Source organism: Engraulis encrasicolus, chromosome 6, assembly GCF_034702125.1.
Source record: "Engraulis encrasicolus isolate BLACKSEA-1 chromosome 6, IST_EnEncr_1.0, whole genome shotgun sequence".
Classification (NCBI taxonomy): Eukaryota; Metazoa; Chordata; class Actinopteri; order Clupeiformes; family Engraulidae; genus Engraulis; species Engraulis encrasicolus.
The window spans coordinates 28,974,495-28,990,842 of NC_085862.1; the positions used below are offsets into that span (position 1 = coordinate 28,974,495).

General features: G+C 45.2%; 1 protein-coding gene across 1 annotated transcript in view; it reads left to right on the forward strand.

The window, feature by feature from the left end:
* LOC134451054 (cilia- and flagella-associated protein 57-like) overlaps positions 1 to 3,312 on the forward strand; it is a 34,681-nt gene extending 31,369 nt beyond the window's left edge. Inside the window, exons 21-22 of the mRNA XM_063201196.1 lie at positions 1,102 to 1,234; positions 2,845 to 3,312. Of these exons, the coding sequence (XP_063057266.1) occupies positions 1,102 to 1,234; positions 2,845 to 3,038 (327 nt within the window). The 3' untranslated portion in view covers positions 3,039 to 3,312. The remainder of the gene's footprint in view (positions 1 to 1,101; positions 1,235 to 2,844) is intronic.
* Positions 3,313 to 16,348: the final 13,036 nt, after the last annotated feature.

Sequence of the window (16,348 nt, forward strand, 5' to 3'; positions counted from 1 at the left end):
AGGTGCTGGGGGGATGGGAATGTGGAACTTCTGGCTGGCTAACTAGTCTATAGGCTATGTATTATATTGTCACATGCTTGTGATCGTGAAGCATTTGTAGATTATCATGTCAACATGGACCACAGTACATTGTGACAAAAAAACCTTTCAAAAATAATTTTCAAAAAGGGCATTTTTTGTCCAGTAGAGCAAAGGGGCAGGTGCTTCAGCACCACCTGGTCCCTATCTTTGTACGCCTATTCAGACATACATGTACTTCATTACAAAGCCAGTTGACTCCCAAACAGCACATGAAACGTGCTGAAATCTGGCATGAAAAACAGGTCGTTGTTGTCCTGTAATGTATGTTCAAACGCCTTCCATGATTAAAGTATTGGGTGCTGGGCGCAGGTTGACAGGGGCATAACTCAATGATGAATAAATAATGCTGCTTTGAGACTATATGCCTGTAGCGAACAAACATAAGCTGTGGTCGTGTGTAATATAGCTGTTTAAGTAATAACTTCAAATTTTCTTTTTTAATTTCAAATGTGCAAATCATTAAATTAGTCTTTAATGTGTCATTATTGCCCGTAAAGATTTTTTGCATGTTCTTAAATGTACCTTCCAATTGTATGGACTTTAATTATGCTGCAGTAGCAATCATTAATCATTAATCTATTTTAAAAAAGACTAATGTAAGCACTACCTGGTTGTTTTTGCAGAATGTGTGTGGTTGAGTGTGTGTGCGTGTGTGCGTGTGTGTGTTTGCACATGCATGCATGTTTATTTATTTACACACATATTATATGCACTCATACTGTATCTAAAATGTGTCAAATATGACACATGTTCAATAATTCAATAACAGTGCACGCGTTGTTCATTTCACCATTACCAGTTTGTGTTATTTGAAATAATGAACAACCACAGAGACTCCTTTTATGGTCACAGTGTTGTTTACCTTATTGCAACATTCGCAGCAGACTTGTTTTCTCCATTGATTTCTCAAGGGTTCCTTTCTCTCTCTCTCTCTCTCTCTCTCTCTCTCTCTCTCTCTCTCTCTCTCTCTCTCTCTCTCTCTCTCTCTCTCTCTCTCTCTCTCTCTCGTTGTACACACAGGAGAACGTGACCTTAATCACTGAAATTAACAACCTGCGACGTGAGCTCAAGTTGACGCGTTCACAGCTCCACAACTACGAGACCCTCCTGGGGCTGAACAAGAAACAGAGACAGCAGCCCACCGAGGTCACAGGTGAGGCTGGGCTGGATGGCCAATCGAACACTTTCTCCACATCGAGAGCCTAATGATGGGGGGTGGGTCTAAAGGTTGTGAAGTTAAAAAAAAAAACTCCTGCCTGCCTTGTTTATTCCCACCTCAGCAGTTGTTTGGATGGATGGGCTTATTGAATTCTCTGACACAACTACTACTGTAAGATGGAATAGTGGGACAGTGAGGATTTTCTTTCTCGTCAAAGACATGCCCAAACACCTCCCCAAGACCCCCCTCCCCCATTTTAAAGGTGCACTGTGAAATATTATTTTTAGTAGTTTATTTCCAGAATTCATGCTGCCCATTCACAGCGGTTACCTTTTTTCATGAATACTTACCACGACCTTCAAAAAGTATGAATGAGCAGCATAGTTGCAATACGTACTCTGGCCACTATTTTACACAGTGCACCTTTAAGGAACCCCATAGTTAGAAGTTTCTGGATATGTACAGTAACAATGGAAGTAATTGTGTAACAGCTATGCCAAACAGTACAAAAAGACAGTGTTAATTCAATTATTTGAATGTTGCATTAACATTTAGAGGGTTGAATTTAACACTGTTTTATAAAATAATCTGGCCTAAAAGTGTTAACAGTGTTTAACACTAAACTTGAATGGGACTGTATAGTCTCAGTATTGAATTGACTGCATTTTTCCCACTGTATCAAGCAACCTCACCAGGTTATTGTCCCAGGTTACAAACTTCTGCTGGTTGGGATAATTGAATGGGGAAGTACCGAACAATTGGCAAACATTTGATGCAACATGGACCAACTAATTACCTGCTAGCTATCATTATTTGAATGGGAACTAACTCTCAGCTTCATTTCCCTGTTCCATTTTATTACTGAAAATGTGTTCCAACCAGCACATCTCAGTGAAGAATCATGGTAAACCTTCTTCATCCTGGCATGCAACAAAGATATACCAATGACTTGAGTCAAACAGTCTAGCTTTTAGTACCCGGGCTCCGCCCTAGCGGTGGACGCAACACCTTCGACTCAGCTGCACACACTAGGGCCAGGAGCTTGTGTATGAGGATTCCGTTCCCTCCACAGCGGGAAACTCCACCCACTTTGTCTGGAACCAATCAACTGAGCATTTCCAACCGTCCTGGGTAGAGGCGTGTTCAAGGCAGTGACGTGGTTTAAGCAGAGACGTTCTATTGGGACTAAGAAATGTTTGGTTTTTACTTCGGCACAGCCCTCAACCAGTAGCAAGCCGAGGGAGGCGGGTTAACCAGGCCATTTGGAAACACTAATCGTTATAGTCCTGGTCAGACCAGAATCGCGGTACGTGATCTGAAGTCTATGAAAATCAGGCAAGGCTTTTAGTTTTAGGTAGTAGTGTTTCTGCTTGCCATATTGGTGTAAGGTTGTGGTGGATCGACATTGGACTATAAAGTAGACCTTATTACCTATAAGGTAGACCTTATTCACAACAGTCTACTTGTTGCATCATTATTTCCCCTTTTAACAACTATGTGACCTCAAACTACAAACTGGTTCATAATTCACACCACTATTTCCTTTTAAGGGAGAGTAATGAGTCCCAAATTCCTGTTTAAAAAATTGGATTCTCTCCCACCAGACACCGCAACACCAAGATCTGACCTGCTAGACCCGGTCCATCGTTTGGACCTCCACAATGAGTCAGAGAGTATTATTCAGCTCCAGAACCAGGAGATCCTTCGCCTGAAGCAAGAGATACAGGACATGATATCCTCAAGACTGCCATACAGGCCACCCTCCACCGCCAAGCTACCTGCCCTTAAAAAGCTATAGTTCATGTTCTGTGTCTCCATATTCTGTTTCAGGTTCACAGAGATGAAAAAAAAGTATTAGCCTATACATTAAACCAAAGTGTGAGAATGAAAATGTGAAGTTGCTTTTGTTTCATTAACCCTGTAAAACCCAAGACTGCCATACAGGCCACCCTCCACCGCCAAGCTACCTGCCCTTAAAAAGCTATAGTTCATGTTCTGTGTCTCCATATTCTGTTTCAGGTTCACAGAGATGAAAAAAAAAGTATTAGCCTATACATTAAACCAAAGTGTGAGAATGAAAATGTGAAGTTGCTTTTGTTTCATTAACCCTGTAAAACCCAAATATAGGAACACCCCCCCCCAAACAAAACAAAAAAACACCATTAAGATGTTGTTGTAGGAGGCCTTTGAGGCTGAAAATGATGTTTGATGAAAAAAATATTGTTGAACTGTCATGATTGCCAAGAAATTGTCCAAATGGGTCGGACATCCTTTGCTGTCCACTTTTATGTGGATATTCTATTTGGCCAACCGACATACCGGAAAGGAAAGTAGTCGAGACAACGACAAAGGGGCTCAAAGTTCCTTTTTTTAACAACCCCATTCGGAGGTAAACAGGATGAGCCCTTGTGTTGTTGTAATATCGTCTTGGCTACACGCGGACTTCACGGTGTTGTTTGTTCTCACCACGGGAGTCCCCGCGGAAAACAGAAGAGATTTCAGAGGCACTCACTGACTTGCTCGTCTGAGCCACACCTCCGCCGGGGCAAAAGTCCATTCGAAACAGCGGATACACCTTACGCACAGTGAGAGCATGATTTTTAACACAACATTTAGGCTTGTACTACTGTCAGACAGTAAGCTGTCTCATGACTATAATCACGAGAGAACCGTGACACGACGTTAGTAAAACAACGGAATGGAAACCTAAGCTGGGTCTGCATGCCTGAGAGATAGGAACCGAACTAACGGTAACCGAGCGGTCAGTTTTACGCGCTGGATGTCGTCTTCGCACAGGTAAGAATTTATCTACCTTTACTGTTAATACAAGGTTGTTCTGTTCACCGGTAGGCCTATATAGATTACTGTCCCCATGGACGGTGATTGTGTGTAAAGATGATAGCAAACCATGACGCACTATTAAGTTTCCTTACGGGTGTACCTTTACTTTGCGGCTCGCCACGTAACCCCATGTTCAGACAGATGTAGTCAAGGCTATGTTCGCAACGTTTGTGCGGAACATGTCAGTGTTGCCTTTGTCACAGCATATTGATATTGTTCCACGGTTGGTAAGACATTTTCAGTCGTTCCATAGACTCGAAATTGTGTTACCAGCCATTGCCAGTTTGTTACATGGGAAATTGCGCTTCACACGGTGCAATGCGAGCAGTTCATTGATTGCCAGGTCATATCAGCCAAACTTATTTGAATTCTTTTGCAGGTTGTTTATTGGCTTGCTATTGTTAGTGGGTACCTAGTTGTCAATGCCCTACCATTATTCCTTTAACCTCTGCACCAACTTAACCTTTGACAGTTTAAGCAACTGTCAGCTATCAAGACAGGTTTTGTTCTTCATCCATTGTCTCATGAACTTACATAAATTCTATTCTTAAACCTGGCACCTGGCATGACTAATTCTTCACAAACCCACCCACCCCCGCAATATTCTCCACTTTTCCATGTCTTTCAACCTCTTTTTGATATAAGAATGACAGTCTACAGAGACCTAAAATAGGCTTATCTGTATGCATTGTGGACTCTGCAATGGCGTGTAAATGGTAAATGGACTGCATTTATACAGCGCCTTTCACTCCTTCGAGCACCTAAAGTGGTTTACATTGTACTGTATGTCTATCTTTCAGTGCAATTTACTGTCACTCTCAGCTCTCTTGTAGGCTATTCAAGCAAATATCTGTCTGTTGAGGTTTTTGTCCTTTCTTCCCTCACAGTAGCCTATTTCTTGTTCATTTTCAGTGTTTCTTTTCTGTAGGCTACTCCTTCATCTAGTTCACATCCATCTAGACTTTCTTAAGCTGTCATTACACTAGTCTGTTCTCTACCTGTCAGCTACGAAAGGCAACACTAATTTTTCAGCCTTGTTTGAGTTTTAGGTTGTGTATTTCTCTCCCTCCCTCTCTAATTCTTCGAAGAGCAGGACGTGCATTTTCCTGGTTTCCATTTTCTGAAACAAAATGACCTAGAACACCATAGTTGTTACTTTTAAATCGAGGTTACTCTAGGGGGGAAAAAAACCTTGGCCAAGAGAACTTTCCAACAACATTTTCTTTAGGTACTCAGTTTTGGAAATATTTCAAATTTAACTGGGACAAATGGCCACATCTCCGCCTCTGAACAGGAACAGCATAACCCATGCACCTCATATACAGTAAGTGAAAGATTAGGGCCAGGTGTGTGGCTCCGATGGACAGAAGTACAGCACAGGACAGCACAGTGCAACGCAGCGGCAGGCAGTCAGGACAACAGGGCCGGTGCTAAGGTGTTGGATACCTTAAGCATAGCTGGTCAGGAGGCCCCCCTCATAATGTAATTCAATATTTTTTCCATGACGTTTTTTTTGTCAATCTCAATTTAAGAGGCCCCATTTTTTGGGGGGGGCAAAGTGGTTGGTGCCCCAAGCACCAGTTGGTGACCTAAGCACTCTGCGTACTCTGCTCATGTCTAGCGGCGGCCCTGCTTGACGACACTAAATGAGGTCAGAGGAGAAGGGAAGAGAGGTGAGATACGCAGAGCAGAGTGGAAGAGTCAGACGCTGCTGGAAGCCTGCCCTGTTAGGTTAGGTGTCGGACAACCTAGAATGGGCCAGCTGATATCACTGAGAGTAATGAGGAGTGGCACGATTGTTCCCTTTCTGTGTGTGTGTGTGTGTGTGTGTGTGTGTGTGTCTGTGTGTGTGTGTTTGTGCGTGTGCGAGTGCGTGCTCATGAGAGCTAAAATGAATGTGTCCCCTGTGTGTGGGTGTGTTCGTTCAGGTACGCTTGTGTGTGTGTGTGTGTCTGTGTGTGTGTGTGTGTGTGTGTGTGTGTGTGTGTGTGTGTGTGTGTGTGTGTGTGTGTGTGTGTGTGTGTGTGTGTGTGTGTGTGTGTGTGTGCGTGTGTGTGTGTGTGTTGCTGTGCATGTGTCTGTGTGTGTTTTGCAATAGACACTGTCTGTGCTCCCTTTGTATGTGTACATACAGTATATGTGTGTGCTTCTACGGAACAAGGGATGGGTGGAGAGGAGAGAAGGTAGAGGAGGAGGAGAGGAGAGGAGAGGAGAGGTGAGCACCACGCCGCGCTTTTTCATCCGTCAGCAGGAGCGGAGCTGGAGGGACACGCATGCTAATTGGTGATTTAATTAGCAGTTATAAATTGCAGCTGTTCCTCGCTAGCGCCCTACCAGGACCGGGACTCGAGCTGGGGCTGGGCTGCAATATAATATAAAGTGGAGCCGTGAATTCTGCTGCGAGGGTGTCTGGGGCGTACCGGCAGGAGAATTACACCTAAAAGGACACACCAGGCATAAAAAACATACAGCGCACACTCAGAGATCATCAACCCTAGAGGAGTGGCACTGCATAGCTTTAACCCGTTCAGTCACAGCATTGTAAATTTGCTGATACCAGAATGGCAATGACCAAGTTGTAGTGCATTACGAAAGGCCCTGTGTTATGTCATAGTTTTGTAGTTCTATGGTAGTTACTGTAACTTTTTTAATGACTATTACAGCGTGGCACTGGAGATACGGCATGCGTTAAGGGGCTACGACATGCAAGACACCAAAGAAAGTTCCAGAAATAAACACACAAACACATAGTTGGTAGGGAGGAAACTTTCAAAATAAATCTCTCTAAAGCACAAAAAGCTTCATTTCCTTTTTCATCTTGCTCCTATACTCCATTGAATGCATGCACTGAATTCTCAGTGAGTCTCCAGACTCATTCACACAAAACAGCAATACACACACACACTCTCTCTCCCTCTCACACACACACATGCACGCACGCACGCACACATGCACGCACGCACGCACGCACACACACACACACACACACACACACACACACACACACACACACACACACACACGTGCAAGTGCGCTGCAGTGCATATAAGAAGGTTGTAGATGTAATGTAATGTATGCAGTGCACTTGTGTCCCGTCTCCTATTTCAGGGTGCTTGGCACGTAAAGGCGAGGTATTGGAATGACTCTGTGCTCTGGGTGGGCGTGGAGGTGGGGGTGGTGGGTTGGGATGGGGAGGGGAGGGGAGAGTAAGTCATGTATGCACCCAGTTTAAGGTGTCTATGCTGCTGCTGCTGTTGTGTGTGTGTGTGTGTGTGTGTGTGTGTGTGTGTGTGTGTGTGTGTGTGTGTGTGTGTGTGTGTGTGTGTGTGTGTGTGTGTGTGTGTGTGTGTGTGTGTGTGTGGCAAACATGCATACATACACACAAGCATACGCGGGTACACGCACACACACACACACACACACACACACACACACACACACACACACACACACACACACACACACACACACACACACACACACACACACACACACACACACACACACAACAAAGCTTGTGGGTAGTGCTTTTAAGCTGGAAGAAGTGAGTGAATGCATATGATACAGGGTAGAAGATAGGGTGAAGTGGAGTTCAAAGACAGAGCTATTGCTCATACATGCAGGCAACTTCACTAGCAGATAGTAGGCCTACTTAGAACAGGAGTATGTGTATTGGAATTTGGAATCTCACTGGCATATGTGGATTGTCTTTATTTGTCTTTTATTATTCCGGTAATTTTGCATAAATGTGATCTTCGCAGCTCGATGCTTTAACGGTCAAGTTGTTATGAATTTGTTTGGGAGGGTAACTTTGGTGTTAAGTTGTGGATTACGTTGTTTTGGTTGATTTAGCAAGTGTGGTATACTGTACTGTATACAGAGTATGTTTTAACTACATTAACTGGGGATAGTTCTTGCATGTAGTATGTAGGCAATTGGCCATATGTGGAGGAGAGGGTAGGAGGGGAGAGGAGCAGCGAGAGAGAGAGGAGTAGATGGTAGAGGAAGGGAGGGGAGAGGAGGAGAGAGGCAGAGAGGAGAGGAGGAGAGGGGAGCAGTGAAGGGGAGAGGAGGAGAGAGGCAGAGAGGAGGGGAGGGGAGCTGTGAGAGGAGAGGAGAGCGGCAGATAGGAGAGGAGAGAAGCAGGGAGGTGAGAGGCAGAGAGGAGAGGCAGGGAGGAGAGGAAGAGAGCAGTCAGAGGGAGAAGAGGAGAGAGGCAGGGAGGAGTGGAGAGGGGGAATCAGCAGCAGTCGGGGAGGGAGGGAGTGGGCTGGGCCGTGCACTGCTGAGTTTAGCTTATCAAGCTTGGCCCCCATAACATTAGATGTGCTGCAGAAAGGCAAAGTGTGAAAGAAAAAAACTCGATGTGTCTTTGTGTGTGCAAAAGAGAGCGAGAGAGAAGTGACAGAATGAAAAAAAGTGTGATAGAAAGAGAGTACTGTATGAAAATGAGGAAGAGAGGAGAGAGAGGGAGGTGAATATCACCAAGTATGTTAGTATGTGAGTGAACAGAGAGAGAGAGAGAGAGAGAGAGAGAGAGAGAGAGAGAGAGAGAGAGAGAGAGAGAGAGAGAGAGAGAGAGAGAGCAAGAGAGAGGAGGGGAAAAAGGTGAAAATCACAAAGCTAGAGGGAGATGGAGAGAGAGAGTCTGGCTGCCAGAGAGCGACAGAGGAAGAGAGGGATGGCAGAGTAAGAAGAGAGAGAGAGAGGTGCTGTGCCATGCTGTGCTGTGTTTTGTTGTGGTGGTGCTTGCCTTCTCCCTTCCTGAAGTTGTGCTTGTCTGGTAACCAGAGACATGTGCTCCCACTGATAAAGCAGGATTAAACACGTCACAGACGGACAGCTAAAGGGAAAAGTAAGTGTGCTTTTACTTTTGAAGACGTGACTTGAAAGAAAGAAAGAAAGAAAGTCTTGTTTTTAAATTGGAGCATCTCGTTGTGGCGTTCTCACAGCAATGGAGAGACAGAGTGCTTCTGACAGAGTGAGACATATATCATAGTTTGGTGATCGATGGTGCTTCTCCGATCTGTCAAGTGGATAGTTGTAACTTAGTGTTTATAATTATGTAAGCGGTGTGTGCGGAGATGTCGCAAGACAAATGGATCCATTCTAGTGGCTCCATTGAAAGCCGGCACTCTTAGCTCCATTCATAGCGTGTACTGTTACGATTGATGGCTTTGATCAGCATATGTTGTTGGTATTCATGCCGTTTGCATAACTGCTGGTCCTTCTTCTTGGTTTTTTTTTGCAATATTGAGATATTCTGTTCTATTCTGTTCTGTTCTATTCTATACTGTTATATTCTGTTCGGTTCTGTTCTGTTCTATTCTGTTATACTATGTTCTGTTCTGCTCTATTCTGTTCTGTTCTGTCCTGTCCTACTCTATGATTCTATACTGTGACGTAAATATCCCCCTGTTTCTATACTATATACCTTTTCGTGAACAGCCTATCCCACTGTTTTGTACAGTATATCCCTTTACTATTGAGTAGGCTATATCCTTCTATTTACTCTCAATGGCTATATCCCTTTAATGTCTGCACTGAAATGAGTGCTTGCAATCTCATTGTGAAAGGTGTATAGTGTAGATTAAGCATATGCATAGTGACAATGAAATGCATTATATTATATTCTAGTATATTATATAAGCTCCAATATTTTGGGGAGAAATTACATATTATGATTCCCAAAGTGTGACTTTGAAGCTTGAAAGGCAAAACTTTCTGCGAAACAAGCTGGTTCTCTGTCAGTTTGAAAATGAAAGAAAAGTAAAGACGATTTGTTATATTTTCTGAACATCTTTCATATCTGACTGTTACACTCTTCTCTTCCCTGTCTTTTGTTCCTTTCACAGGGCTTGTGGAGCCGTTGGCATTGTGCTGAGTTGGGAACAGGATGCATCCGCTGACACGTTTCATTGTCCCGTAGCCTCTGGCCGGCGGTCTGTGCTGTGTGTGTGAGGGCCGGCCGAGGAGGAGGAGGAGGAGGAGGAGGAGGAGGGTGTGCGACTCTGGGGGGAGGAGGAGTAAGCCAGAGGAGGACGAGGAGGAGCGGGGTGTGGAGGTGTGGGGCGAGTGAGGAGAGGCGTGTGGATGCTGCCAGCCACAGTCATGGCGTCCGGATGGCTCTCTGAATGATCCCCATTCATCAGCCCCACCCACCCACTATATACACACACACAGACGCATCAAAGCACAAACACAATCAAAGAAACACATTGTAACACAATTCAACAATCATTCAAACACATACACACACAAGCACCCCCCGCCCACACACACACACACACACACACACACTGCATCTGCATTGGTCCAGCGGGTTCCACACCAAGTCAGGCACCTCTCATCTTCAGAGGAGCGGGAGGAGAGGGTAGAGGCTTTGTCGCTGAGAGAGAAGTAGAGGAGGAGGAGGAGGAGGTGTTTCATCTTCAATGTGTAAAAGAAGGAGAAGGCTGTGTCACTGAGGGAACAGGAGTCGGAGGAGAAGGTGTTTCATCTTCAGTGTGGAAGAGGAGAAGGAGGAGAAGGTTGTGTCACTGAGAGAGCAGAAGGAGGTGGAGGTGGAACGAGGAGGAGTCGCAGGGAGCTCTGGCCGTCTCAGTGAGCAGCCCCATCAGATCATCAGAGCGACGGGAGGCGAGCAAAAGGCCAAAGCCCGCTGGAGGCAACCTCCACATCCACACACCCTGAGCTCTCTCTCTCTCACACCTTTCATGCGCTCCTCTCATCTCATCTCATCTCATCTCATCTCATCTCATCTCATCTCGCCGTAGTCTGGGAGGAATTACCGCTGCAGGGGTGTGTGTGTGTGTGTGAATGTGTGTGTGTGCCGCCGTACTGTACCTGACAGTCTGACTGACCTGCGCTGGTGCATGTGTGTGTGTATGCGCGCGCACGTTCTGTTTCTGGTCTGGAGTTGAAGGACTGCCGACAGACAGGCAGTGGGCACTACCCCTTGGATCAATCCATCACTTCATTCTCGTACTTTTTTTTTTCTTGTACTGTATCCTTGGTGTATTCATTCGTTTATTTATTTATTTATTTATTTCCCCTTTTTCTCATCGCTTCATTGTGGCCTCCCAGGTCATCATGAATAATTGAATGGGGAACGGGAGCTGTTTGATGATGCTGGTGGTTTGCTGAGCGATTCATTCGTGGGGTTTGAAATTCAGCCTGTCCTGATGGGAGTCGTCCCGTTGTCGGGAGGACTGACTGCTCGTCGGGAGACATTGGCACTGCTGGTCTTCAGTTGGAGTGACTAGACACTCAGCACCACATCACACCACACCACATCCAGACCTCCACCACCATCCACCCCACTCCCACCACCACCACCACCACCACCCCAACCACACCACCCACCCACTCACACCAACCCATCATCCTATGACACATTCATCTTCAGCTGGATGACACCAAGCATTCAGGATTTGTCAGTGCCAGTTTGATTTCTATTTTCCATTATTGAGCAGAGTGAAAGAACAAAAGGAAAAGGCAGAGAGAGAGAGAGAGAGAGAGAGAGAGAGAGAGAGAGAGAGAGAGAGAGAGAGAGAGAGAGAGAGAGAGAGAGAGATGCCAAACCCTCTCAACCTCCACCCACCTTTAACCCTGCCACCTTTCCTTACAAACTGAAGATTCTGCAAAAAAATATTCACATTGAATATATGAAACACCCTTCAAAAGAGGTGACTGTAAAGGATTTTTTTGAAAAAGTGCAACGACCAGTGAGTTTGTGCTGGGAACAGCACAGAAAAGCTGAGCGAGATCTTTTTTTTCCTCTCCCCCTCACCGCTTCAGTTCTGAATGACCTTGCACAGAATATTTTCCAGACAAAGGAGATCCAATTGATTAGCCACTCTTTTATGATGATCACAGAATTACTTTCTTTCACATAGCTGCACATCTGCTGCACCAGCCAGTCTGGTGATCTAAGACTCAAGGACTTCGAGGTTTTTTTTTGCTACAGCCCACCCTGGTCGAGAGAGGAGAGAGGAAGCTGGCACAATAACTAAGGTAATTATTATGTACCGTAGTATGACCAGTGATTTGGAATCTTTGAATGTAAAAGAGAGGTAGAGAGACTTTGTGTGTGTATGTGTGTGCGTGCGTTCGAGCGTGCGTGCATGCCTGTGTGCGTGTGCGTGTGCGTGTGCGTGCGTGCATGTGTGTGCGCGCGCACAGTTTGAGTGTGCAGGTGTGCGTGTGTTTGTGTGTGCGCGTGTGTGTTTGTGTGTACGTGCATGAGTTATTATTCATTTTTTTGGGCAATAAACAGTGCAGAGATGCTGAGGTCCTCTGCCTCATCACTTGTGCTTGTAGCTACGGTCCTCGGTGCTGAGTTGAGGAGTGTGGGGGTGGGTGCTGGTGGTTATAGATTGTTTGCTTTTTACTCTCGCCTTCATGTGTCACCTCAATTACTGACTCCTATTTCCGGGAGCAAGGAAGGCCGTCACTGTCAACCCTACTGGGAGCTAATTATAAAAGGAAGACAAAGGAAGAAGACTCACACCAGAACATTTAGACACACATGGAGACACACTAACACTCACGTACTGTACTGTACTATGTGCAGAGGAGTGTGTGTGTGTGGGTGGGGTGGGGGTGGGGGGGTTAGTTGGACGAACACACACACACACACACACACACACACACACACTCTCACACACACACACACACACACACACACACACACACACACACACACACACACACACACACACACACACACACACACACACACACACACACACACACACACACACACACACACACACACACGACCCAAACACACAGTGTCAATCATACAGCATACACCCAATGTGTGCACATGTTCAAGATGTCTCACTCGGATACGCCCCACAGAAATATACACTTTATATACACCCTTTGGCATGTACTTTGGCATGCTTTACTCATAGACATGCCTGCATCTCCTCTTACATGCACACACACACACACACACACACACACACACACACACACACACACACACACACACACACACACACACACACACACACACACACACACACACACACGCACACGCACAAGCATACACACACACACGCACACACACACACACACAGACTGTTTCAATTCTGAATGCAGATGGATAGGATCGTTGCAGGGGTAAACACAGGCAAAATCCAAAGTTGCTGGAGGGGCATTAAATTGGACGTGGAGTTAGTTTGTCGGCCTCCTCTTCTCACGTATCCCTTTTCTCCATCTTGTTTCTCATCGGGGGCGCTACAGCCCCCAAGGGGGCGTTGGAGTGCCCTATAGGGGGACGTTAAGAAGGATGCAGCTGAGTGGATGGGGCTTAGTTGCCATTGCGGTACAGTACATTAGTCCATTTAATAATGTTTTAATACTAAGGGGGGCGTTGGCAGGCTAATAATGAGGTCAGTGGGGGGCGTTGGGAGGCCTGTGATGAGGACAAGGGGGCGTTTTTCAAAAAAAAAGGTTGAGAACCACTGATTTTAACGAATGCAAGACAACGCCAGTCAGTCAGTCAGTCAGGCGGGCGGGCGGGCTTGCTACTGTTGTGTTTGCGTGTGTGCTCTGCTCTTCTCTGCACGGCTAGAATTCCTTGCCATTGAGCGAGGCGGAGGGAGTGAGGCAGGACTGGACTGGGCCTGAAAAACACCCCTGGCATTTTCCGCATATACCAGCCCCTCACATAGCACGCTGATTTTCTACGACATTATGATTTTCTCAGTCCACTGTCTAGTATATTAAAGATCCATCTACCGGGCCAATCCATCTAAATAGAGGGACAGTCTCTGTGTAAAAAATAAAACAAAAAAAGAAACAAAAACAATAGTATCGGCCCCTGGTCACTGTCGGCCCACCGGGAAAATGCCCAGTATGCCAGATTACCAGTCCAGCCCTGCCAGTGAGCGAGGCGGAGGGAGAGGGAGCGAGGGGAGGGGGGGGGAGGTGTGCTGACTGCTGTAGTAAAGGCTGCTGACAGCATTGTAAAGACAAGCTGTCTGGGCAGCAACCTTGAGGGTCGGCCCGACCACCGAGATGGACCATTGATAAAAGGATTAATACCTGAGCCTGTGATGAGAGATGGATGGCAAAGTACACACACACACACACACACTCTTACAAAATCATCTTTTCTCTCTTCCCCTCTCTGTCTCGGTGTCTCTTTGACGCCGTTTATGCACGCACTCTCGCTCACACAGACACACACAGACACACACACACACACACACACACACACACACACACACACACACACACACACACACACACACACACACACACACACACACACACACACACACATTCAGCCTCTCTACCTGCCTGCAGGAGTACTATACTACACCTTGGTGCATCGATTTAATGCTTAATGTTTTTAAGTGTGGGGTGCGAGATAGTGTATGCGAGCAGACAGAGAAAAATGAATGTGTGTGTGTGTGTGTGTGTGTGTGTGTGTGTGTGTGTGTGTGTGTGTGTGTGTGTGTGTGTGTGTGTGTGTGTGTGTGTGTGTGTGTGTGTGTGTGCGTTTGCATGTGATTGTCTGTAAGGAGTAGTTCTGCCACCTATGGAGATGCATTATGTGTAGGAGTAGAGAAGTGAGGAACAGCTGCGTGGAGGAAGCAGCAAGCACACCGCTCACCTGTTCTAGTGCTCTGGATTTACATAAAAAAGTTTACCAACCCTGTGAGATGTCAACCAACTTCCTCCTGAAACCTATAGTCAGTTTTAAAGAATTTCCCCCCTGTTAATGTTTAGCTAAAATAAAGTTGAAGACTGTAATGTTGTTGGCGTTATATTGGACAGCTATTCATCCCGTCTCTGGTCATTCAGTGGATCTTCATGAAGCTATTTTGTTACGGGGCTACAGTTTACAAAAGCTACACGCTTTGAGGGTTTTTTTTGTCTTTTATACACATAGGGTGCAGAGAATTGATCTTAAAAATGAATATGCTGTACCTGGTAGTGAAAGTGGTTTGGGTAGTAACACTTTAGAATAGGGACCACATGTTTGGCACTACTAATACATGCCTACGGTATCTACTGTCTGTTTAGGAGACTTAGGGTATCACTTTATTTTAGGGATACATCTATTAGCACTAATACATACAATGTTAATGCCTGCATAAGTAACTTGTAAGGCATGTACTAAGCAAACGCTAATGCCTACTAGGTCCTTACTAAGGTTAAATTGGTAATAAATCCCTTATTGTGCATGACCAAGACATTTGCGAATACATGCCTAACAAATGTTTGATTTTGCTTTGTACATGCCTTACTTATACAGGGACATTGTATGTATAATTGCTAATAGATGTATCCCTAAAATAAAGTGTTACCAGAATATGTGTCTAGGACCTTGTTATGCTTATACATACAGTGCCCTCCATAATTATTGGCACCCCTGGTTGAGATGTGTTAAAAGCTTTAAAATAAATTCAGTGTTTATTGCAGAAGAATACTGTCACACTGAAAATTGTAGGAAAATGTAGCCTTCAACTCAAATGAATTGTAAGAAAATAAAAAAAATCCTTGACTAAAAAATAATTATTTTTCATTAAATCACCTGTTCCACAATTATTGGCACCCTTAACAATCCCCAGGAAATAAATATAATTGAAGCATTTCTGTCATTTCTACAGTAGTTTACAAAGTTTACCAGAGTATGTAGGAACATTTAATTAGTAATTCATCACTTCCTGTTTCCCTGGGGTATAAATATGACGTGACACCAAGGCCATTTCTCTTATCCACTCTTAAACATGGGAAAGACAAAGGAACTCAGCATACAAGTGAGGCAGATGTGCGTCGACCTTCACAGGTCAGGCAGAGGCTACAAGAAGATTGCCACTCAACTGCAGCTGCCCACATCCACTGTGAGAGGAATAATTAAGAAGTTCAAAACAACTGGAACAGTGGTAAACAAGCCTGGACGAGGACCCAAGTTTATTTTGCCACCATGCACAGTGAGGAGGATGGTAAGAGAAATCAAAAGATCTCCAAAGCTCACTGTTACAGAATTACAACAAATGGTAGCATCCTGGGGTCACAAAGTCTCCAAATCAACCATCAGGCGCTGTCTACACGCCAACAAGCTGTTTGGGAGGCATGCACGGAGAAAACCTTTCCTCACTCACAATCATAAACGCAAGCGTCTGGAGTTCGCCAAGCGGTATTGGGGCTTCAACTGGGACCGTGTGCTTTGGTCAGATGAGACCAAGATTGAGCTTTTTGGCAACAAACACTCTAGGTGGGTCTGGCGTACCACGAAAGATG